Source organism: Schistocerca nitens, chromosome 1 (genome assembly GCF_023898315.1).
Source record: "Schistocerca nitens isolate TAMUIC-IGC-003100 chromosome 1, iqSchNite1.1, whole genome shotgun sequence".
Classification (NCBI taxonomy): domain Eukaryota; kingdom Metazoa; phylum Arthropoda; class Insecta; order Orthoptera; family Acrididae; genus Schistocerca; species Schistocerca nitens.
In genome coordinates, this window is record NC_064614.1 from 758660072 (window position 1) to 758686272 (window position 26201).

The following is a 26201-nucleotide window of genomic DNA, read 5'->3' on the forward strand; positions in this document are numbered from 1 at the left end:
AAGACAATGCTCCCAGTCCTACAGCACTGAGTGTCTATTTTTGGCTAAAAATTTAATGACAACTATTTTACACTCACTTTATTCACTGTATTTGGTTCCCTGTACTTTCTTTTTCTGTTCCCTAAAATGAAAAACGAACTAAAAGGGGAGTATTTACAAGATATAGAAAATGTGAAACAAAAATCTTCAAATATGTTAACAGTATTTATATAAACAAGCACTCTAATCTGTCACTTCACCAAGTGTGGTTGGTTAGCAGATTCAATATAGTAATTAGTTGTAACTTCAATCTTCATTTGCTTCCTGTGATTGTGTACCCAGTTTGGCATTTTTGTGTCACATATAGTTAACTATGGTAACTATCAAGTAAAATGTAATATAGCAGTTATGTTATTAAAATAATTTGTAAAATTATTGTAGGCTAATTTCAGTTATGCACATCACTGAAACTAACAATATGATTTCAGTTACACGAGTGGAATCAAAATGTCTTTCATCACTGGAAGCAAAGCTTAAGTCAGTCTCATTCACACCTTTTGATTTCTGTCGAAAAGCTGTTGACATAAATAATAATCTTGTTTCTACAATCAGTAGTATTGATCAAGAAAAACTAAAAGTATTAGACAGTGATATTCTGAAAGTTATTGAAAACTTGAAGAAAGAAAGTAAGTAATAAGCTCAAGTTTTGATAATGCACTAGAGTTAATATGTACAATTATATTTAGAAACGTTCTTAACTGGTGTTCATTTGATTCATAACAATGTAAAATCTCTTACAAAGAATGACATTTCTCCTGTATCAGACTAGGGTGTAAAATCCAAAGGAATTCAGCTAAGCTCCAGAAAAACAGAATTTTTAGTCTCTGTTTTAAATAACTTGTGTGGAAATGCTTGTAAGATTAAATATGGGAAGTCCAAAACTGACAAAAACTCAATCACCCAAAGAAATTCTTGGTGAAGTAGTGGGAACTATATTTATGGTGAATATCATATTTATTTATTTATTCTCTTATCTTTAAGCTTGTTCATGCAGTCCATGTCATCAAGAGCAGCAATTAAAAAAGACGAACAATATTATTATAGTGGAGATTAATGTGTTTATTTATTTTGTACATTGGTCATATACAGTGCAATGTACAAGAGGATATTGCACCTGATTTAAATCTATAGTTTACACTGAAAGGTAATCAAGACTATAATTATGCAGAACTGCACATCACAAATTGCAAAAATTACATATTACATATGTTGAAATTCATGTAGTCACTTATTGCACAGAAGCAATAGCACTGTAGATATTCTCCAATAAATATTTCAAATGCATTTATATTTAGTATCTATTTTAAGTCACCTGAATCTGTTCAACAGTTTTATTCGCATGTAACAGGTGCCTTTCTCACACAACTCTTGTTACTTGGAAGTACATGCAAGTTTACTTTTAATCTAGTATCACAATTATGAGCATCATATTTATTTCTTATACTACTGTCATTGTCAATTACTTTTTTTTATATACATTAGTGCACCCATAATACTTGCATAGGAATAGTAGCATTTTAAAATGTTGTAAACAATGGTTTACTTGACTGTGTAACTTTGCTCCTTGTAATGATCCTAGTGGCTCTCTTTTGGATTCAGAGTACCCCCACAGCAGTTGGAGAATTTCCTCACAATATAGTAAAATGTGATTACATATTGTGTACCAGTACATACTATTTTCTAATATGAAGTAATTCAATGGATAAAAAATCTCCTCACAAAGCAGTGGCACGAAAACACACATACAAATGTATTGACCCCCACAGCAGTTGGAGAATTTCCTCATAATGTAGTAAAATGTGATTACATATTGTATACCAGTTCATACTGTTTTCTAATATGATGTAATTTGGTGGATAAAAAATATCCTCACCAAACAATGGCATGAAAACACACATACAAATGTATTGAAAGCTGAGAGCTTTTGGAGCCAATGGCTCCTTCTCCTGGCAGAAAGGTTGAAGGGGAGAAAGAAGGGTGTTGAAAAAAAGTACTGGTGGGGTTTAGGAAATGGGAGAATTTGGAAAAGTCGACCGGAACATCAGGACAGTGGAGACTTACTGAATGGGATGAGAAGGAGAGACTGATTGTTGGGGACTGCACCAGAAGATATTTGAAACCTGAGAGCTTAAAGGTGGAACATAGGGTAATATGCAGGACAGAGATTGCTGACTAAACATCATACATGAGTTAATAAGAGCAGAAAGCGAAGTGCATTGTATGTGGTAGGAGCGAGGGGGAGGGGGAGGGGTGCATGCGCTAAGAAAAATAAATAGACAGGCCAGAAAATAAAAGATATAGAAAACTAAAAGGGAGTGTAGAAAGGAATAGTTACCGAGAAGAAATGCTGAGACAGAAGAAATTAATGTAAATTAAGGCCAGGTGTGTGGTGAGAACCAAAGACATGTTGTAACACCAGTTCCCACATGCTGAGTTCTGAGAAACTGGTGTATGGGGAAAGAATCCAGATAGCAAGTGTGGTGAAACACGTACTAAGGTTATGATTGTCAAGTTGTAGAGCAAGTTTGCACCAGTATATTTTGTGTTGCCAGCATATGCCCTCTGCCTATGCCCATTTATTCTAACTGGTAATTTGGTGCTAGTCATGCCAATGTAAAACACCAAACAGTGTTTGCGTAATAGTTGGTAAATAACATGTGTCTTTTCACAGGTGGCTACCCTTTGATGGTATTTGTTTTGCCAGTTACAGGGCTGCTATAGGTAGTGGTAGGAGGGTGCATAGGACAAGCCTTGCACTGGGGACGATCACAGGGACAGGAAGTTAGTCGATAAAGGTTAGCAGGAAAGACATCATAGGTTTGAATGAGGTGGGCGGTAACTGAGGAAATGGGTGAAGAAGGAGCATGGAGTCAGGCAAGAATATTGGGAGGATTGGGAGGGCAACAAAAAGCTATTCTAGGTGTGGTGGGCAAAATGTTGAACAGAATGGACCTCATTTCAAAGCATGGTTTTAGGAAGGCACAGCCTTGTCGAAGTACTTGATTAATACATTCAGGACCAGGATAATACTATGTGACAAGAGGTGTACTCAAATGTTGATCACGTGAGGCAGATACACTTTTGGTGGGTGCTTGGACACCAACAACAATAGGATGGCCACGGTGACTGGGTTTGCAGCTCTTAGGAAGAAGGTAAAAGATGAGTGTGTATGGTTTTGGTGGGGTAATGGATTGAGTTGTTAGTCCTTGTGAAGGGCCTGAGGTTTTTAAGGAGGGACTGTAGGTCAGTTTGTATCACAGGGATAGGATCATAAAGGCAGATACTGTAAGTAGATATTTCAGACAGCTGGCACAGAATCTCACTTGCGTACTGATGTTGGTCAAGTTCCTTGTCTGCTGGGAGGATAATGATGGAGTCATCAGTTTTTAGGGAACAAAGAGCCTGGAATGAATGCAGAGGACTGGTTAGGGTCATGTTGTAGGGGCCCGAGGAAGGGCTGTGAGGCAATGCTGGACATTAAGAATTGTTGGGAGGCTTGGAAGGGATGATTTTGAGGTCCTGGTGGTGGATCATGTTGGGATTGTGGTTGGAACTGTTCAAGACAGTGTTCAGTATCAGATTTGTTGTTGGAAAGGATTTTAGCATTCAGTTGTAAAGTGATATTTCCAGTTGATATTACATGTTAAGGGAAGTAAAGCATTCACCAAAGAAGCATGGTTAAATGCAGGTTTAGGGCTGAAAGTGAGACACTTGCATAATGCAGATAATTTAGGAGGGGAGAGGGCATTAGGTGAGAGGTTGAGTACACTGTACTGTTTGACTGGTTCTGATGATGAGTTATCTTTGCTATGGGAGGCAATGCTGGTGGAATTTTAAGAAGGTTGGCCAAACCCAGTATGCAGGAAAAGAGTGTTGGTTGATGGAGTGGCTGTTCAGGGAACTGGAGAGGAACAGGAAGGGAAATACCACTGTTGAGGTAGTTTAGGAGAAGGTGGGATAGCTTTTTGAGGTGAAGTCTGTCCTGTTGTTGCAGTTTGAAGCTAGCCTGACAGATGATACCATCAAAAAAAAAAAAATGAGGTGCAGATAAATACAGGATTGTGTAGGAGGAGAGAAGTCTGGTGGATTGGAAATTGGCAGATGAGGCATATAGGTCACAGATTATGTGGGTAAATGCAAGGGATTGTTGTACTTGAATCTGTGGAATGAGCTGGTTTAGAGTTAGATTGCATCCAGAAATAGAAACTTTCGGTATCAGGCTTTTGGGTGATGACACACAGTGACAGACAGGTTTCAAAAAGCGGAATGTGGGACCTTAGGTTTGATAGTGCAAAAACCTTTTTTGAATGGTATGAATGTAGTATGTGATGGGTTTCATTATGGCAAGAGGAGACGGTTGGACATATTAAGAGATGGTGGGAGTGGCAGAAAAAAGGAGCAGAGGGGCCAAAAAGAGAGAAAAAGGAAGAGAACTAAGGAAAAAGATCAGAAAAATTTGTACAAAAATTGTGAGAACAAGCAAGGGTTAACAAGAGATAATGAGCGGGTGAGAATTTCTCACCAGAAAAGATGACATCTTTGCCATAGGGACTCATGGTGAGGCTGACCTGTTAAAATCTTGGAATCTCTAAATACATTCTCCTATTTAAATTTCACATGAACCTATTCTGAATGCCTTACCCCTTTCCTTGATGTTGACTTCATCATCACCAAGGGTCTGCTACACACTTCTGTTCATATTGAAGCTACTAACAACCAACAGTAGTTACAATTTGATGATTTTCATCCTTTCCATGTCAAACATTCTCTCCCATACAGCCTTGGCATGTGAGGCAAACGTATTTGTTCATATACAGGCATTTTACAAAACTATGTCACTACTCTCACCTCAGCCTTCACATTCAAATGCTGTGCTCCTTCTGCATGCATTTTCCTACCCTATGGCTCCCACTCCTGTGACAGTCCCCACTGTAAGACTTGCCCTAGGACCCTACTACCACCACCTTTATTAGCAAAACATATAGTATCAAAGGGAGAGCCACCTGTGAAATGAGACATGTCTTGTACGGCTGTTAACGTAAATGCTGTTGAGCCTTTCACATCAGCACAACTACCACCAAGTTATCCGTTAAGATGAATGGGCATAGGTAGAGGATGTATAGTGGCAACACACAATATTCTGTAGCAGAGTATGCTCCACAACAAGAGAGTCATAATCTTGATGCCTTTTTGCCACATGTGCCATCTAGATTCTTCCTCCAGACACTAGTTTCTCAGGAGTCTGCAGATGGGAACTGGTGTTACAACACTTCCTAGTTCCTTGCCACTCATCTGACCTTAATTTATGTTAATTTATTTGGTCTCACATTTCTTCCCACTCCCTTTTAGTTTTCTATATTTTTTATTTTCTGGCCTTTCCACTTTTCTCCATCCTCCACTCCTGCCACATACAAAGCACTTCGCTCTTTGCTCTTATTAAGTCATTAAGTCATGCCTGATGTTCTGTCAATAATCGCTGCCTTGCATATTACCTTATGTTCTGCTTTCAGCTCTTAAGTTTTCAAATCTTGTCTTGTGCAGTCCCCAACAATTAGTCTTCTCTTCTCATCCTGTGTGGTAAATTGCCCCCAACTCAGGTTTCTGGGCAACTTTTCTGAACTCTCCTCACTTCCTAAACCTCATCAGTCCTTTTCCTTCACCCCTCTTCTTTCCTCTTCTACCCTTCTGCCAGGAGAAGTAGCCACTGGCTCTGAAAGCTTGGCACCAAAAAACCCCTCCCATATAGCTTGGATACCTGGTGACGGGGGTTTTTGTCCCCCCCCGCCCTTTTTTTTAACCCAACCAACCAACCAACCTGGTGACAGTGTATCTGCAGTTACAAAAACTCCCTTCCTCAGTATGCTGAGGGTCTCACCAAGGGGATCGATGTGCAGGTCCCCAACATATTCACCATTGATGGTGATCTGGGGTACTGCAGAATGACGATTCATCACTAAACACGATGTGATGCCATTCATCAGAAGTCTATGCTTCCCAGTCGTGATGCCACTCCAAATGCAGCCATTTATGCTGTGGTGATAATGGTAGTCTACAAATGGGATGGTAATTCCTAAGTCTGGCTGCTGGTAGTCTCTGACCTTTAGTCTCTGACCATTGGTGGGGGATGACAATAGAATGTTACAAGAAGTGCGGTACTTGTTCTTAGGTTTCAGACCCATATGTGAAAGGGTTACAGTGAGCTCAAAGTGTGTCAATAATCCCTTGTGGTGGTCATATGTGAATGACCAAACCTTGACAAAAAGTAGCACTCATGTTCCCTTGCATTCCAACATTGAACCACTGTCGTAGCCAAACGCCACACATATATGTATACCATATGATTCAAACAACCCCAATGAGGCCCCTTTCAGCCTCTTTCCAGGTGCTGATAACACTTTCTCACATGACATGTGGCATCTCCATGTCCTTCACAGTGATCAGCCAATGTCTGATGCTGTTCACACCCCTTACATACCTGAGTATACCTGGTAACAACAGTGAACAAGGACAACATTATTTCACTCTGGTGGTCATTCTGTCTATCACATTATCACAGATAATTATAACTCTAATCATATATATACCTGCCAATGGTGTGTACATGCACAAAATTACATTGACTTGTGATTATGTCTTTTGGGTGCTTCACCTTTTTGTTAGGCAGTATACATAAATCCAACTACCCAGGATACCTCAGTGCATGTAGCTACTTGGCCCACACTAACAGAATTCAAAGCCTAGTCAGCCAACATCCCAAGTCAGCCTGTAGCTCCTTTCCTACACTAATCACACTAAATATATCCTCCATGTCCTCTCTGCAGTTTCTGTGCCATCACCAAACATTACTACCTTGTTTAACATGCCCTCAGTTAGATAGACAAAACAACATGTGACACATCCAAGGCCGGTTACATTACATTCTCACATGACAAGCTGTCTATTGGCTATGCATTTATTGGTTAATTGATGTTTGATAGGAATTTCAGCTGAGATAACAGGTCTTCATTCTTACACAACTTTAACATTTTCTTTTTCAGTTCCCAATTCGTTCTCTCATATGGGAGACATTTGTCTCCCATATGCTGGTCCCAACAATACCTTTATCTACATATATGTGATTACTCTGCTATTCACAATAAAGTGGCTGGCAGAGGGTTCAGTGAACCACCTTCAAGCTGTCTCTCTACCGTTCCACTCTCAAACGTCACAATGGAAAAACGAACACCTAAATTTTGCTTTGTGAGTCCTGATTTCTCTTATTTTATTGTGTTGATCATTTATCCCTATGTAAGTGGATGCTAACAGAATGTTTTCGCAGTTGGAGAGAAAACTGGTGATTGAAATTTCATGAGAAGATCCTGCCACAATGGAAAAAGCCTTTGTTTAATGATTGCCACTCCAATTCACATATCATATCTGTGGCACTATCTCCCCTATCTTGTGATAATATAAAATGAGCTGCCCTTCTTTGAACTTTTTTGATGCCATCTGTGAGTCCCACATGATGTGGATCCCACACTGCAGAGCAATAGTCCAGAATAGGGTAGACAAGCACGGTTTAAGCAGCCTCTTCAGTAGACTTGTTGCACCTTCTAAGTGTTCTGCCAATGAACCGGAGTCTTTGGTTTGCTCTACATGCAACATTATATATGTCATTGTTCCAGTCTAGGTTTTTTGTAACTGTAATCCCTAAGTATTTAGTTGAAGTTACAGCCTTCAGACTTGTGTGACTTATCACATAATCGAAATTTAGCAGATTTCTTTTAATAATCATATGAATAACTTCACACTTTTCTTTATTCAGGGTCAGTTGCCACTTCTCGCACCATACAGATATCTTATCTAAATCATTCTGCAATTTGTTTTGGTGATCTGATGACTTTACAAGATGCTAAATAACAGTGTCATCTGCAAACAACTAATGACAGCTACTCAGGTTGTCTCTTATGTCATTAATATAGATAAGGAACAATAGAGTGCCTATAACACTTTCTTTTAGAATGGTGGGTATTACTTCTGTTTTACTCAATGACTTCCCATCTGTTACTATGAACTGTGACCTTTCTGACAGGAAATCATGAATCCAGTTGCACAATTGAGGCAATATTCCATAGGCACACGGTTTGGTTAGAAGATGCTTGTGAGGGACAGTGTCAAAAGCCTTCTGGAAATCAATTTGACATCCCCTGTTGATATCACTCATAACTTCATCAGAGTAAAGTGCTAGTTGTGTTTCACAAGAATGATATTTTCTGAATCTGTGGTGCCTGTGTCAATAAATCATTTTCTTCAAGAAGCTTCATGATGTTCGAACACAGCATATGTTCCAAAACCCTACTGCACATTGACATTAGTGACATGGGCCTGTAATTTAGTAGATTACTCCTACTACCCTTTGCGTATTAGTGTGACTTGAGCAATTTTCCAGTCCTTAGGTATGGATCTTTCTGTGAGTGAACAGTTGAATATAATTGTTAAATATGGAGGTGTTGTGTCAGCATACTCTGAAAGGAACCTGATTGGTATAAGGTCTGGACTGGTTGCTTTGCCTTTATTAAGTAATTTAAGTTGTTTTGCTACACCGAGGATATCTACTTATATGTTTCTCATCTTGACAGTTGTTCTTGATTGTAATTCAGGAATATTTACTTCATCTTCTTTGGTGAAGGAGTTTTGGAAAACCATGTTTAATAACTCTGCTTCAGTGGCACTGTCATCAGTGACTTCACCATTGTTATCACGCAGTGAAGGTATTGATTGTGTCATGTCACTGGTGTGCTTTATTTATGACCAGAATCTCTTTGGGTTTTCTGCCAGATTCTGAGACAGAGTTTTGCTGTCGAAACTTCACTTTGATATCTGCTACTTCCCTCACTTTAGAAGTATTTCTGTTAGTTTTGTCATCTATGGGTTCCAATATACACTTACGACAAATAACTTTGCCAAAATGCTGAATACGGTGACATTGCCTTAACAGGCTGGCCTCACACTCAAAACTTAGGTCATAAACGAATATTCTGTGCAATCTTCTCCACACTCCTGTTACTTGAAACACACCTTCCTACCAACCATGACGGAGGAGACTGTAATTATGCAATATCATTCCAGGCTGGAACAGCTAAATTGCATCCTCCATCTGACCTGTAACAATCTTTTACAGTTTCCTGAGATGAGGAACATTTTTCCCAAAGGCCTTCCTGTCACTCCAAAAGTGGTATTCCCCCCACCTACCCAACATCCACAATATTGTTGTTCCTTATTAAATCACTGAACCGACAGCCTTGCTGCAGTGGTAACACCAATTTCCATCAGATCACTGAAATTAAGTGCTGTTAGGCTTGGCTAGCCCTTGGATGGGTCACTGTATGGAACTGCCAAGCGCTGTTGGTAAGCAGGATGCACTCAGCCCTTGAGCAATTGTGGAGCTGCTTAACTGAGAAGAGGGGGCTCTGGTCACAAAAACTGAAAATGGCTGGGAGAGTGGTCTGCAGACCGCATGCCCATCCATATCCATGTCCAGTGACACCTGCCAGCTGAGGATGACATGGTAGTTGCTCAGTGCTGTTGGGCCTTGAGAGAGGCTTGGCAGAAGGTGAAATGGGCAAATACAAACACATTCAAAAGTCGTGAATGGATGGGGAAACTTACTGGAAAATTGCACTATGTCGAATGGGCCAGTGGGTTCTAGTGAGAATATCTTATATACCAAAGGGCAGAAAAAGGAAGTTTTTGGTTAAATAACAGTGATGGAGATGACATCACCATTAAATGTGAAGGTGGAGTTTTTAACGAAGACATCTGTTATTCACCTCAGCTAAGTGAAACCCTTTAGTGGAGTTGTAGATACTTTGCCACAGATTCCGTCACCACAAATACTATATAAGGCAAGGACGGTGCTAGTCAAGATTGATCAGGGTACTTGCAGCATGCCATATGCTCTAAGACTACATAATGGTTAAGCACTATTTAGTTTCTTGGTATGTATTACTGTCTTGCTGTTCCTGAACCATCATGCTTCACACTGTTGTGTTTTGGGAGCTTGTTTCTGTTTTGTACTGGGTAGGTTAGGAGTTGGTATTATTATATTGTTCAGCAGTGCTTTTCTTATGCATCTTCATTTTCTGAATGGGGAGAGAAAGTGATGAAAAATTCCTTCCTAACAGGTACCAACATGGTCAACCGAGTTCGACATTGTTCCTGCTGCAGCAAATCCTAGCTGCACTGCAGAGAGCACAAAAGGACACTATAACCCAACCACGGCATATAACTCAACCACCTGAAGTGAGTCTGGTGGTGCATGTGTCCTAATGTTTTCCAGTAGTAAGTATTGATGCCCAGTGTCAATGTTTTATTGTATATATTAACACAGTGAAATGGATTGCAGAAGGAAAGTGGGTATGGGTACAAACAAGCAAAGTGCTAAGAGTCTCAGAAAACTGATGCACAAAGGTCTTTGGAAGAGCTGCAGTGTTGCCAGCTTGAGAGTATCACCGTCTGTCCAGTCAGGGTTGTCTGAACTGACACAGAGGCATCTGAGGTGCAGCTGTTCCTGGGGAAATCTGAAGCAACAGAGTTGTGGAGGGTAAGAACTAACTCCTAACCACATTTTCAGAGAATGGGTGCACATTGGGTTTATTCAGTATTCACCTCAGAAGTTGTAATTCTTAATTGTTACTAAGGGTCAGTAGAATCATAATAAATGGTATGGTTTGTGATACAGCCAAAACAACATTCCAGCCATGATTACAGGTATGACAATGAGTTAACTGACACACCATTTGCTGTTTTGTCCAGAGAAACCATTGGAAATACTGATATTTCATAAATTGATAATTTTGAACAATTCTGTAAATTTGGATATCTTTCGCTTTTTAGATAAATTTGTAGCATCACAGAAGGAGCAAATTTTCATAGAACAGATGTAACACACACAGCAGTACCAAGAAAACTATCAGTGCTATTGCAGTTCTGGTTTCCATTCATGTAACTTGCATTATTTACAAACAAACTACTGAATAGCACCAGAACCACCTCTGCATCAGTTACCTATTGCCTGGGTTAGTCATCTTGGAATTAGTGTAATAGATAAGGAATTACATGTAAGAGATTATGCTTTGCAGAATTGGCTTTACTTGGAGGGAAAAGATACCCCATGATGGGCAAATTAATCTAAAAAATGTGAACATGTATAATAGTTATAATAGGGAGGGTATGAGTTCAAATGAATTTTATAAAGGATGGGGGAATGTTCCACAACAAAACAGCATTAGGGCAAAGAATAAAATTTTTGAAGCCGTCGGGAATGACATACATATATATTGCACCTGCCCAGCTTGCAATGGTTGCAGAATGAGTATAAATACTCAGGGGAGCCAGAACACAAACAAGCATGGAGCACACTGCCACTGATTGTCTGAGGGAAGCATCAGGAACACCTGACTTGGCACCAAGACATCATTGAAAAGGAGGCATAACAATACTCTGTTAATGAGGCAGTGTGGAGTAATAAGAATGCCTTTCAGACTGCAAACCATTCATAAAAGAACTCTCTGAAGCTCTGAAACTAAACATTAGTCCAGCAACTCAAAATGCTGACTGGCTTGAAAAACAGGAGCACATTCAGTCACCCAGATGGGGTAATCATGTCATTGATCTCTCCTTCTTTCCACTCATTGCTCACAGTCTGGTCATTCCATCTGCATTGCTGATACCAAATGAAGGCTAACTCCATTAGTCGCAGGATTACCTGTTGACATATGACAAAGTGTTGCCGGCTGCTGCCAGTTTGGAATCTACTTCTATGAGTCCACAGTCTTCTGATTGGAGGAACGAATTTCAACTCTCCAAGCTGACATTCATGGCAGTGATACCCTGCAACCATCAGGAATGGCAGCTTGCAGAGTTGAATTCCCCCTTCCCCCCCCCCCCCCCCCCCCCCACAGATGTATGGTGGTTGATTCATAAAAATAGACTCCAAACTGTTAACAGCTGGCAACACTTTATAATGTCAACAGGTAATCCTGCAACTAATGAAGCTAGCCTTCCATAGGTATCAGTGATGCAGGTGGAATAACCAGACTTGGAGCACTAAGCAGAAGGAAGGCAAAAGTTATATAGCTGGTGATGTTATTCCCCCATATAGGTGACCAAATGTTCTCCTGGTTTTCAAGCCAGTCAGCATTTTCTGCTGGACTAATGTTTTAATTTCAGAGCTTCAGAAAGTTCCTTTATGAATGGTTTGCAGTCTGAAAGGCATTCTTGCATCATCTTTAAGTGTAATCTCTCCATGCTGTCCTGTTAACAGAAGATCTATATGCCTCCTTTGCAGCTGAACTAAGACTGCTTCTGTGTTGTAAAGAAATTTTTATTATTTAACTAGCTTGCTCCTTGACTTTTTGCCTTTGACAAAGATAAAACAGGTACTGCATTAAAAAAACTCTCTTTTGAATTTTTTTGCCTAGATGCATACATTATGAAATTTTTGTTACCTATCTAATACAAACAATCTGTGAAAAAATTTGACTATAGGTGAATGTGTCTTTGCATAGTAACAGTAGTCTGCCTAATACCACAAAAACATCACTGTCAATCAACAACACTTCCATTGAAATTTCATTGTCAGACAGTACACAGGCCAAAAACGACTTTCAGGAACAAAGTTCACTGTCTTTATATCGCTGAAGGCGATTTCACACAATTCTGAAGAATACTGTCCGGAACAGTCACTAGTTAGCATGAGACACAGTAATTGCGACAAAATACAACACACAATGTTATGGTACATTTTCAAATTTTACCTTTGCAGTTAAACAGCAACAAAGCTCCCTGTCTGTGATCTAATGTATATACCGGTACATGTATGCTCATAACTGAGCAGCACAGAAAAAAAAAAAAAAAAAAAAAATTATGTAACCATTTGAAGGTTCCAAAATCCCAAGAACACTAGACTGATAAAGGACAAAAGCACAGGAAAAGGGATAGGAAACCCTATTCAGATGAAAGAGTCCACGAAACTCACTTAACGCTAAGACACAAAATAAGGAACTTACAGAAAATGGCATAACCTACAGAATTAAAAAAAATAAATAAATAAATAAATAAACAAATAAAAAAATTCAGGTTATCCTACAAGTACGAACAACTGATAAGAAATTTAAGCATGGTGAAAGTAACCATAACTAAACCACATAGTTGTCTCCCTATATCTGGATTGAAAGTTCACACATTTTAGAACACCAGTTCATGGCACACAATAGTGGCATATTGTCAGTGCTTATCATAGGAAACAAATCACATAACTTAAATAACTACTATTTACAGATAATATAGTTACACAAATCATGACATACATGTAAAAAAATACACTGAATTACTTATAGAAAATTTTTAAAACCTTACGAGGGTACACACCCTTTATTTTCAATGTCTTCGGATACGCCAACAGATATGAACCTGGATGTGGCAGTTTTACAATAAAATATGGTCCATGGTATATTCTTTGCCACATTTTGGTCCTCTACTGCAGAAGTGAAGATCTTGAATGAGATCTCAATAGCACCAAATCTCCAACATTATAATATTGTCTTCTCTTTAATCCCTTGTCATGTCTCTTCTTTCTCATAAGAGTTTTCTCTTTCATGTTGAGGTAAGCATCACAGATTTTTTCTTCCCACAAGATCCTATTTCAGGGTATCTTCAATAATGCTTGCCCTCACTCATTATTTTCGTTTGGTAGTAATTCTTCCAGAGCATAACCAGTAGTTGTATGCGATAGGTTATTTACAATTGTAGTGAACTCTTGCAACAGATCAATCTACTTGGTTTCCTCTGTTGAGGAGTAGGTTCTCATAAAATGATTTAACTCTCTAAATACACGTTTGATGGGACTCACTCTGGGATTGTAACATGACATTTTTGACATGTGTAATATTTGCTTCCTGTAAAGTCTTCTTTCAAATATAATACCTGAAAATCGTTGCATTGTCTGTCAGAATTGTTCTTGGCATCCCAACAGATGGAATAAGTTCATAATACAATTTCTTGATAATGGATTTGCTGGTGGCTGATCAAATTGGGTACAACATTACATATTTAGAAAACATATCCAAAACTCCAACTATGTATTTACTACATTCTCTTACCCTCGGAACTGACCCATAGATGTCTACAGAGATCAGATCTGAGGGCTTATGTGGGATGATTGAGTGCATCTCATCTTGCGTACCTTTGTTACAAAGCTTAGTCAGCTGACAAACCTTGCATTTCTTCAAAACCTGCTGGACTCTTCTCCTGATATTTGGAAAGTAACAGTAGCTACCTATTTTGCTGGCACATTTAAGTACGCCAAAATGTCCCCAAACATAATGAGTGTGCAGTATGAGCTTTTCCACATAATCTTCTGGTATATATACACACCACTTATCTGAAGTATCAGACCTTCTGTAGAACAAAACATTATCGACTATTTTGAAAAATCTTCGGAGCTGCCCTTGGTATAGCTGACTCAGTTTATTCAAAATTATAGCCCAATGACCATCTCATTGCTGGAGGACACATAGATTACTACACATGTATAAATAATATCTCCTGGATTCAAAATCTTTCATCAGCAAGATCCTATCTTGCTTCTCCTCATCTTCCACAGTGCTAATGTTCTCCAATCCTTCAGGTAATCTGGTTATGTTGTCCCTTTAAGTATACAACTCTGAAATTATATTCTTGTAAAGCCAAGGTCCAGTGTGATAGATGAGCATGAAGTAGTTTGCATTGTTGCAAGAGTGTGAGAGCTTGATGATCACAGTACACGGTGATGCATGATCCAAACAAGTAATAGTGGAATTTTCAAAACACCCAAACAACTGCCAATGCTTCCAATTCCGTGGTTGTGTAGGAGTGCTTGCAACATGATAACACGTGACTTGCATAAGCTATGGGACAGAATGTTGGCTGATTATTGATTTCTTTGATTTGAAACAAACAGCAACCTAAATCAATGCTCAATGAATCAGTCATCAAACCAAACTCCAAAGTCATATCTAGGTGGTGTAACAATTTGGGTGGTGTAATAATTTTGCATCCACAAGAGTGTCTTTGATAAGTTGGAATGCAACTTCAGTCATTTGTCCACCTCCACGATACAATTTTTTGTAGAAGCTGGTGTGAGGCCTCAGCATTCATCACCTGTTTGTTTCAAAATCGCCTATAGAAGGTCATTATTCCTACAAAAGATTTTAATCGCTTCTTGTTTGATGGTGTGGGAAAGTTCTTCACCTTTGCTGAATCGAGCATTATTCCCTTATTGTCTATTATATGCCTGAGGAAATGGATCCATTGCGAAAAATGAGATTTTTGCAGGTTAGCTGTCATGCCTGCCTTACTAAATGCATTTATGTCTCTGGCCAATAGGTTAATGTATTCTCCCCAAGAAGATGTAACAATGAGAATGTCATTGACAAAAAGTGTAAGCTGACTATGTAGTTCAGGTCCTAAAACAGCATTCAGTGCCTGGATAAACACACCAGAGCTAACATTTAGGCCAAATGGAAGAACCTTAAAATGTTAGCTTCTCCCTGCATAAAGAATTGCTGTGTACTTCCTTGATTCAGGACTTAGCATTATCTGCCAGTAAGAACTTCTGAGATCACAAGTTGAAAAGAATTTCTTGCCATTAAACTTCTGTATAAGCTCATCAATATTTTCTGGGTGAGTGTGGATAGGAACTATAATAGTCTAACTTTGCCCTCTGGTTTAGGGACAACCAATAAAGGAGTACAGTAGGGGCTTGCAACTTCCAATCCAAAATTCCTTACAATTCTTCATCAATAGACCATCAAAGTCACCAAGGTACAGGATAAAAACTTTGGCAATATATACTATGTGGATACACTTCTAAATTACACACATAGCCTTTCACTATACCCGGTTTTTCACTAAAGACATTGATATTCTGCTGCAATACGTCTGCCAGTTGTTTTCACTGCCGATCATCCAAACTGTTAGATTCAGACATCTTTTGCAATATAACATCAGTTAAGGTGCATACTTGATAAACCTTTTCTGCATTTGATCTCCAATTCTTCTTGAAACATCTTACAAGCTTAATTGTTGAACCCTGACAATATCTTCCATGGCTCCAGTCTTCTCTGATCAGCTCCACACACACACATTCTCATCATTAATTTTAAAAGAAGCACAGACCACAGAGAAGTCGAATTTTACGCCCTTCTCCTGAATACTCTCAGTACCCAAAATACAGTCCTCTATTAATTTATTTGTTACTAGGAATGTGCATAAAGTCGCTACATTTCCTATTCTTAACTCAATAAGAGTCCGTATCTTTACCTTCTGTGCCCTGGTACCGATTGCACCTATAACTTCACAATACTCACAGGAAAGACTGGTAGTTTCCGGTGTCATGTCAACCTCTGAAACGGTGCTGCAGAGATTGCATTCACATTTGCACCTGTATCAAGAATTTCTTTAATGGTATTGCCATAAACTTTTGCATATATCACTGGTATAGGAATGGTCATATGCTTGGCTGTACAATGACGAATGTCATGTGCAAGTTCATCTACTAGTCTCTGTCTGTCATTCCATTGGAACATAACAACTCTCTTGCCAGAGCCCCTTACATCACACCCCGACTGATTCTCTGGGGCACGATCCAGTCTTCTTTAGTTTAACGTATGGGTTCTGGGTTTGTCAGTGACATCCGTAATCAGTGACGGTTGCTTTCTCCAGTCACTTATATTTGAAGATTGCTGGTTAATATTTTGTGGTTGCCATTTCAGATTATTCCCATGGGATTGCCAGATTATTCTGACTATTTAGGTTGTGGTTATTTTGATTTGTGGTTTGCATTGGGTTGAATCTTTCCTCATTAGGTTTCTTTCTTGCCAAGTGAGGTTGGAGATGCACCACTCTGGCATTCAATCTTTTGCTGCCGTTTAGCTGTTGTTCTTTATGCTGAGCTCTACTATTGTTATTGCCATTCAGTCTTGGGTGATATGCAAAGTTCTTGTTTACACTAGTTGATGACCCATTGCCATGATGTGTAGCTCTTAACTGTTCATTTAATAAGTCTTTGGTGTCAATGACAGAAAGTCTTCGACATTGTCTTTGTGAACATACATGAGTTTTTCACGTATTTCGACAGGTAACTTTGCCTTAATAATCTTCAAAATATCCTCCTGTGGGACTGCAGTATCTCAATATCTACTTTTATTCAGGTACTCCTCAAAATACCAATGCAAGTTCTCACTCTTGACTGAAAATGTTTCTAGATTATAAATCTCTTTTTTCAGGTGTTCTTGAATTCCCTTAGACCAATACCTACTCAAGAATGCTTGCTCAAAATCCTCATGGGTGCCACAGGCTTCCATAATATCCATGAACCATAGACTACTTTCCCCTTGTATGTATCTAGTGACAAAAGAAATCTTTTGTGCCTCAGTCCATGCACAAGGTAAAACACCTCTGAAACCTCGAATGAAAACGACAGTTTTCTTCTCCGGAAAGAAGGCTTGGAACTGCTGGTGCTTTAAGAGCTTCTCATCCATCAACATTTGGCCATATACGTTGTTGGGTGGTATATTCCCACAAATAGAGTCAGACACCACATGTGCACTTTTTGTCGTAGGTGTCGGGCTACTCGTCACTGACAGCGAATTCATCACATTTTGCTTCGGTCCGTAGAAAAATGTGACATGTGTGTCAGAACCACTCACTCTTATTTCCTTTAGTGACTTGGAACATTCTGCAACTGATTTGGTTATATTGTCTTTCCACTTCAAGAAATCTTGACCAAATTGTTGGCTTATCACATCACTAGCAATCTGGATCATTGTGGAAGCTGATCCATTGGCGATGTGAACATTTTGCACAGCTTGTTGCAGTTGTTCATTAACACAATGTGTCACCATCTCTTCTATAACTGTGACACAATCTGATTCAACGAGTTCCAACTTGGACACAAGAGAATCTACGGTTGTGGTAACATCTTTTACTTTCCTTTGGATTTTGGAGATTTCCTCAGGAAATATCTCCTGGGACAGCTTAAGATTTGCCATTTCCATAGCAAGATCACTTTGCTGAATGCTTAAATGATCCACTTTGCATCTCAAACTCTCAAAGCCTTGTTTGGTTGGCAGTAACTCAACCATAGCAATATACTCGTGCATAGTTAGCCTGATATTTGCTTGTTCAGTTACTAGTGCGTTCTGCTGCTTAATGAGACCGTCTTGTTTAGCAAAGAAACTTGCCTGTTCTACTGCCACAGTATGAACAATAGTAGAAATTTTGTCTTGTTCTGGTGCTATTGATTCTTGTACGGAAGCTATCCTAGACTGTTCAGTTGCTATAGATTGCATTTTAGCAGACATCAATTGTTGATTTGCAGTTAATGTCTGCACCGCTTGGGATATACTAAGTAACAAATCTTTAATGTTAAACTCTTCAGTCCTAGCTGTGGTTATTACAGGTACTGAACTATCAGTGGAAGGGACTTTCTCAACTGACTGAATATCATCTGTTGCATTCTGTTCCTGTTCCATTCTCGACTGGGTGCGTGTCCTAACCATAAATCACTAAACAAAAAATCTTCACACGACCAATGTAGTTTCAAAACACACATAAAATCAGTACAAATCTACACATGAATTTTTTTAAAATATACATCTGTAACTAGTAGAAATAGAAAAACTCTACAGAAAAGGACAGAACTAGATTCCAGATGGGTGAACTTGTTGTTGCTTGCCTGCAGCCTGGACATTCAGATGATCTGTTGAGATGAACCATACAGCATCAGTCTGCCAACCCCTCTGTCCCCATTGTGGTCTCGAACAAGTACAGGGTAAGTAACACAGAAACACACATTATAGTACACTTCTTTTCAATAGCATACATACATGAAAATGATACAAAATCCTAACAAGTTCCCTAACTTTGCAAGCAGTCCTGTCAGTGGGTCATCACTCTGAAATGAGAACTGCTATGCAAAAACAAAAATTAATTAATCAGTTAACTTGTTTGCTCTTTTACTTTTTATCTTTGACAAAGAGAAAACAGTTACTGCATTAATAAAAGCTCTGTTTTGAGTTTTTTTGCCTAGATGCATACATTGTGATTTTTTTTACCTGTCAAATACAAACAATCTGTGAAAAAATTTGACTATAGATGAATGTGTTTTTCTTCATGGCTGCTGTAAGGAGAGAACAGGTTAGGTACAGGATGAATTGGTGGTCAGAGGTTTCTGCTTCTCCAGTTCTCAGAGGACGCCAGGCAAAGTTGGAGAAAACTGCTACAACTTGTGATGAAGATGCCATCTCCCTTAGCAGCTACAATATTCACAGTCACCATAAGATTTTCATTTCTGGAAACACTTTCAGAATGATAAGGTTGAACAACAGTGGCAGTATGATATCTTCTGACTAAAAAAACTGGTAACTCAGGGAAAGTCTTGAACATATAAGCTGACAGCGAAATATTGCACGTCGTTCGGACCGTGATAGTAGCAGATTCGCCCAGTATTGTTAATTCATGAAGAAATAGCTATGCACTGTATTTCAAAACACACTAACAGTTCTTATGAAGGGCCAGGGATCCAACATTGAATAAAAGTTCATAAACCATATTTACCTTTTTAACAAATTAAATTTTTTATTCTTGATAATTGTGATTGCATGTGGACCTCTGCACTTCATATTACTTCCATATGCAAACTTATCTGAGCTCAAAAGGCACAATGCTCCATTGGCATTTCTTATCTCCACCAATTACAGGAAAGCACGGATGCTCCTCCTTTTTCTTTCAGCAAAGAGCATTGTCATCAGAGCAAAGAGTGTTGTCGAATCAAATTACTGTAGTGCATCGTTGCTGGTACTCACAACCGGAATATTACAATCATATTGCGTTACATAGGGACATTACACAGTGATGCCTTGGTGCTGAATCATGTGTTCCTGACACTCTCACTCACACAGTCTGTGGTAATGTGCTCCTTGCTTGTTTGTGTTCTGGCTCCCCTGAGTGTTTTTACTCGTTACACAACCATTACATTCTGGGCAGGAGCACTGTATCTGGACGTTACTCCAGATAGCTCAAAAATTTTATTCTTTGCTCCAACACTATCTTGCTGTGCAATATTCCTTCATCTTTTATAAAATTCATCTGAAATTTTTGCACTCTTATCCACCCTCTTACTAACTAATATACATGTTTATTTCTTCATAATTAATTTTCCCATCATTATCCTTCTAAGTAAAGCTAATACCACAAAGCTCAACTCCTTAGATGTAATTCCTTAATCTGTACACTAATTCCTGGATGACTCTTTATCTTTATTTACTAATGCATATATCTATGTTTACATTTAATTAGTCAGTATTACTTCATGTGCATTACTAAACCAGGTAACAGTTAACTTTCATTTGCAAAAAACGCAAGTTACACAATTGATGGCCAGAATTGCTACGGTACTGGTAGATGAAATACTTTTATTTGTAACGTGGTTATACTGTTTCTTTTGGTGCCGATGGATGTGTTGCATCATTTATTCTATGGAAGTCTGTCCCTTCTGTGTTGCTATAAATGTATATAACAAGTGAAGCATAGCTGTGCTTAAGTTATAGTTCATAACAATCATGTTCAGAAATGGCAGTATCTGCAATGACCTCACTGGCCAAAATAGCAAATGGTATGTCAATTCAATCATTTTTGTACCCACAAATGTGGCTGGAAGGTGAAAGGTTGTTGTGGCTTTGTCATAAACTATACTGTTTATGTGGATGTGAGTGTCCCTTAGTCATACCCTGTGGCTTCTACACCTCATAACAATTAAGAATTATAATGTCTGGAGTGAATACTGAATGCTTCCAGTGTGTGCCCATTCTCTGAAAATGTGGATAGGCATTAGCAATTCTCCCCAATACTCTGCTGCTTCAGATATCCCCATTAAAAACTGCATCTCACTTGCCTGTGTGTCAGTTCAGACCAGTCTGCTTGGACAGGCCTTGATACTCTCTTGGTTGTTCTTCCAAGGACCTCAGAGAATAACTTACCTTGTTTTCTAAGACTATTAGCACTTTTCTGGTTAGTACCTGTACCTACATTCCTTCTGTGCTCTATTTCATTGGGTGAGGGTGTACAGTAAAAGATTGATACAGGGCATTCTAGCTTTCTACTGGAAAATTTGCTGACTTGTGCACCATTGCATCATTCATATTGGCTTTGACTAGTGACATGTTAAAAACAACACCAAACTGCCTTCAGGTGGTTCTGTTACATGCTGTAACTCTGTTGTAATGTCCTGTTGTGCTCTCAGCAATGTCGCTGGGAATTGCTGTGGCAACAGTAATGTGGAACACAGTTGCTCATGTTGGTACACTACCTGAGAGAAAGGAATTTCTCATCACTTCCCCTCCCTAATTTGAAAACTGCTAGTGCATTGTAAAACACTACCAAACAATGTAATAATACCAACTCCTAACCTACCCAGCACAAAACAAGAAACAAACCCCACACCACTGTAGTACAAATCCTGATGGTTCAGAAACAACAAGACAAAAATACATATCGAGACAAAAGAAACTAAATAGTGTTTACCTATCATGTGTTCTTAGGCCTACAACATGCTACATGTATCCCAATCATTCTTAAGTGCTGGCTTCTTTCCCCATGTAGACACTTTGTTCTGTACCAGCTGCATTGACTGAATCTGTGGCAAAGTATATACCACTCCACTAAAGGGTTTGATTCAGTTAGCATGACTAATAGTTGTCTTTGTTGGAAGGTGCACTTTGTCATTTAATGGTGAAGTCATCTCTATCACTTGGTACAGACCTTATTACTTAGTGAAGAACTTCTACATTCCATCCTTTGTTTTGTAAGAGTTTGTCACTAAAACTCACTGGCCCCTCGATATAGTGACAATTATCCAGTTCACTGCCATCCATTCATGAGGTATTCATCCATTTGACCTTCTGCTAAACCTCTATTAACTCTTTCATAAACTTCTTCACTTAACTGATTTATCATTAGCACCTAATTTACATTTCAGAATCTAAAAAAGAAATGGCTTCTTCCTATCATGTACCATTTTGTATAGTGAAAGACCTGTACCCATGTGTACTTTAGAATGAAACACAGAGACAACATACTGAAGATTTGCATCCCAATTATCATGCTGATTACGAGGGTGGTTTGAAAAGGTTTTGGAATGGAATAGAAATAAAGTGCTTACATCACTGAAACGTTTTTTGTTTTTCAATGTAGTCGCCTTGCAGATTAATGCACTTAGACCAATGATGTTACAGTGCCTTATCCCATATTGAAAATGAGTTTCCTCCAGGCGTGCAAAATAGTTGTCAACTCTGGCTATCAATTCTTTGTTTGAAATGAATCTTAGTCCACCAAGACTTACTCCATGGGGCCATATCAGGTGAATAAGGCAGGTGTGGCAACAATTCATACCTTAGTTCGTGTAATTTTGCCATGCCAACTGTTGTGACAGTGCCACGACATTTAACAGTGCCGCCATGACGGTACGCGCAAATGGCGATAGAGGCGCTCCGCAACTCGGCTGAGCGCGGGAGCGCCACCTAGCTACGAACGGCGCCGGCTGCATGTCACGGCACGGCAGTCGAATAAGAGATACTGAGTTGTTATCATGTAACCAGCTATTGTTTCTAAGTGAGTATGTTTGAATGTCCATGCAATTATTGGTGATTAAAGGTTATAACACCAACAGCACATGAGTGCAGGCATGCAGCAATTGCAAGAGAATTTTTTTCAATTCTAATTCTTCAGTTAAAATATGATATACCCTTCAAGATGACATCTGGCAAACGTGAGCAATTTGACGCACTTTCAATCAGCGATCCTCCATGACCATTTTGTGCACTTTTGCAATGGTTTCTGGAGTAGTGATACATATTGCCCAACCACTGTGCAGATCATCATCTAAGCTCTCCCAACGAAATTTAAATTTATTTCTCCACTTGGCAACAGTTGAATATGAAGGGACAGAGTCTCCCCAGTGTATTCTGGAAATTGGCATGAATGTCCTTTGCTTTCATACCTTTCTTTACGAAGTTCTTAATTACTACTTGACTCTCGATTTTTTCCGTCTTCACAAATCACTATGCGGGAACAACAACAGAGCCACATCACCACCACAGCTCTTTTCCAAGAGCACAGATGTGGCACGTGTTTACAGGCAACAGTCCGATGAATATCATGTGAACAACTCGTTGCACTAGCGCTGACCTCTCATGGTGATTCTGAGAACTTTTCAAACCACCCTCGTTTGTACATAATGACTGAACATTTTAGAAATTAGAACGTTCGCAGTTCATTCATTCACTTATGGATGGAAAGGACTAGTGCAAAGACTTGAACATAAAGCAGGTGACACAACTGCCTCAACAGTTCTGACATAAAACTTTTACTCTGAGTTGCAGTTGCAGTATCAGAAATCCCAAAGGTTAATATCCATTTGTTAACCATAGCATGTACCACTGAGCTAGCTCACTGGTTCGGAATTGCTACCACTGGTACTAACTGGGAAAAGTGGTATACCATTGCCAGAATATATTTATTTCCAGCTGCTATCTTATTGAACACCCCTGGGGTAACCAAGATGAGCATTTCAAAAGGTTTTGACACTTCTGGAAATCTTTCCAGTGCGACTGAGATTGCTCTTTGCACACATGGCACATTGTCTTTCACATAATGTTCAAAATTTTTTTTCTGGTTCTGCACTCAAACTTCTCAGTTACATACTTATCTGTTGTTCTATGTCTACCATGATCTGCCAAAAGATGATCATTATCCTGTTGTAATTGTTCATTTCCAAATGATGCAAGAAACGTCACATGTGGTCCAGATTTCATACTTCCACTTGGCAAGGCATCAAGCATCTCAAGCTGTGACTGCAATCTAAATGCCTCTATGTCTGCTGCTTGTGCCTTCTGCCACTCAGACAAGCTTCTACCTAGTGCTTGCAAAGCCCCAAACATACTGCTTAGCGTGTCTGCATTTGTGTCCTTTTTCCCAGGTCTATGTACCTCTTCATAATTAAACTCACTTAGCTTCAATGCCCACCATCTCAACCTATTGAAAGGTTTGTTTAATCCCAACTGCTACTTAAGGGAAGCATGATCCTTAACTATTTTAAATCTTTGTCGATATAAACAGCACTGAAATGAGGTAATACCATAAATAACAACTAGCATTTATTTCTATGTTATAAAATAGTTACATATGTGACAGGCAGCAAAGTAAATTAAGCCACTGGATGTTTTCTGTTATCCACAATTTGACTCAAAACACAACCACTTTGTGTATTGTTTGCATCACACAATAGGATGAACACTTGCACAAAGTTAGGAAATACCAACACAGAACTTGATATGAATGGCTGTTTTAACATCTCAAATTTCAGCTTGACACTCAACTGACCAATTGCAATTCACTCTTTCTTTCAATAAAAGAGTCAAGAGCTCAACAATTTGCAGAAAATCTCTCACACATTTTCTGTAATATTTACAGAGGAATAGGAATGATTGTACCTGTTTTGTAGTCTGTGGTGGAACAGTTTCAAATTGCTGATATTACCCATTGGTCAGTTTTTACTCCTTTCTGACTAATAATGTGCCTGAGATACTTTACTCCATTTCTGAGTGAATGGGAACTTTTGGCACTGTGTGTTTGATGCAACAAGGTAGACCATAGATCTTTTAGTTATTAATCCCTGAAGCAATCCATCCAAGAGTTTCTGAAACGTAGCCAATGTATTCTTGAGTGCAACTGACATCCCACAATACTGGTAGTGCCCCCATGTCATGATAAAGGCTGTCTTCAGCTGGTATTTGGGAACTACTTGATGCTGATAATACGCACTCTTCAAATCCATGGTTGATGAGTGTCTACATTGATCTAAATTGTTGAGTGTTTCCATAATGTTATCAGTGGGATATGCAATAGTGATAGTCCTAGCATTGAGGTACCGATAACTGCATCAGAACCTATGTTTCCTAGCGCCATACAATGATTTTTTTGGCAAAATTACAGTACTCACACCCCAAGGTCTGTCGTTGTGTTCAGTGATTCCATTATCTTATTGCTGGTCAGAGAATTCCTTCATCAGTGGCTGTAAATGATTTGGGAGCCTGTATGGTTTCCTATACACCAAAGCCTTGCTTTCTGTTGGCATCCTCTGATGTGTTATGGATGTCACTGGTAATGGACCCATTGGACTGAACAAATCCATGAGTCTAAGCAATAAAACTTCCATGTCTTCCCAGTCTTTCCCTTGCAAGTGTTTAACTTTCTCATATAGTGTAGAATTACTAATGGTTTGCTTGTGGCTACAGCCATAGCTCAGCCTGCCAGTATTGTCTTCTTCTAAGACAGTCAAACTAGCAATGAGTAGGCCCTTTGGTAGACTAATCACATCCATGACAAAATTTGTCCAAACTCACGGAACCATAGATTCGCCATCTACATCCATAATTCATACTACTCTCCTGCACCCCATATGTATAATGTGATTTACCAAATTCCTCATTGTTGTCCAATGGTTCTATCATACACAACAATTCAATTGTCAAATCTGCACCTACACTAACCCAGATCAATTTTCCTGTCCTTGCTAGTATGTTATCTCACAATTTAACCATTTGTGTACCTGTACACAATTTAGCTGGCAATACCTTCATGACAGGCACATCTTATGATCTTACAACAGTGTTTCAGTTAGCAACTCTTTCTGCCAGTGGGAAGAAAGTTCTACCAAGCTTGATCTTACATCATGAGAGGTTAGTTATAGCATGATGTTTGTCCATAAAATCAAGTCTGAAAACTGTGCAGCACCCCTCACCAACATGTGGCATCACTTCCATATGCTCCTTGAAACTCTTTGCCCCAATGCCAAAGGTGAGCAGTGTTGTTCCCAATAATGGCACCTCATTGTTACCCACTCCATGAACCTATATGGTGGATACTGAAGTCTTTTCATCCCTTAGAAGTTGACACTAACGACTGACACATGTGCACCCTTGTCTGCCAAGAATTTATGTCCCTCATTATTTACTGTGTGAAGCAGGCAACAGTCCATCTCTGCACTCATCCTTGCAGTGTACCATTATATTGGAAATGACCTT

The 26201-nt window shown here is 39.1% G+C and overlaps 1 protein-coding gene across 1 annotated transcript in view; it reads left to right on the top strand.

Moving 5' to 3' along the window:
• Nucleotides 1-609: 609 nt before the first annotated feature.
• The window catches only part of LOC126199029 (cingulin-like), a 310715-nt gene continuing 285123 nt past the window's right edge, over nucleotides 610-26201 (top strand). The window contains exons 1-2 of the mRNA XM_049935770.1: nucleotides 610-665; nucleotides 10203-10359. Of these exons, the coding sequence (XP_049791727.1) occupies nucleotides 10347-10359 (13 nt within the window). The 5' untranslated portion in view covers nucleotides 610-665; nucleotides 10203-10346. The remainder of the gene's footprint in view (nucleotides 666-10202; nucleotides 10360-26201) is intronic.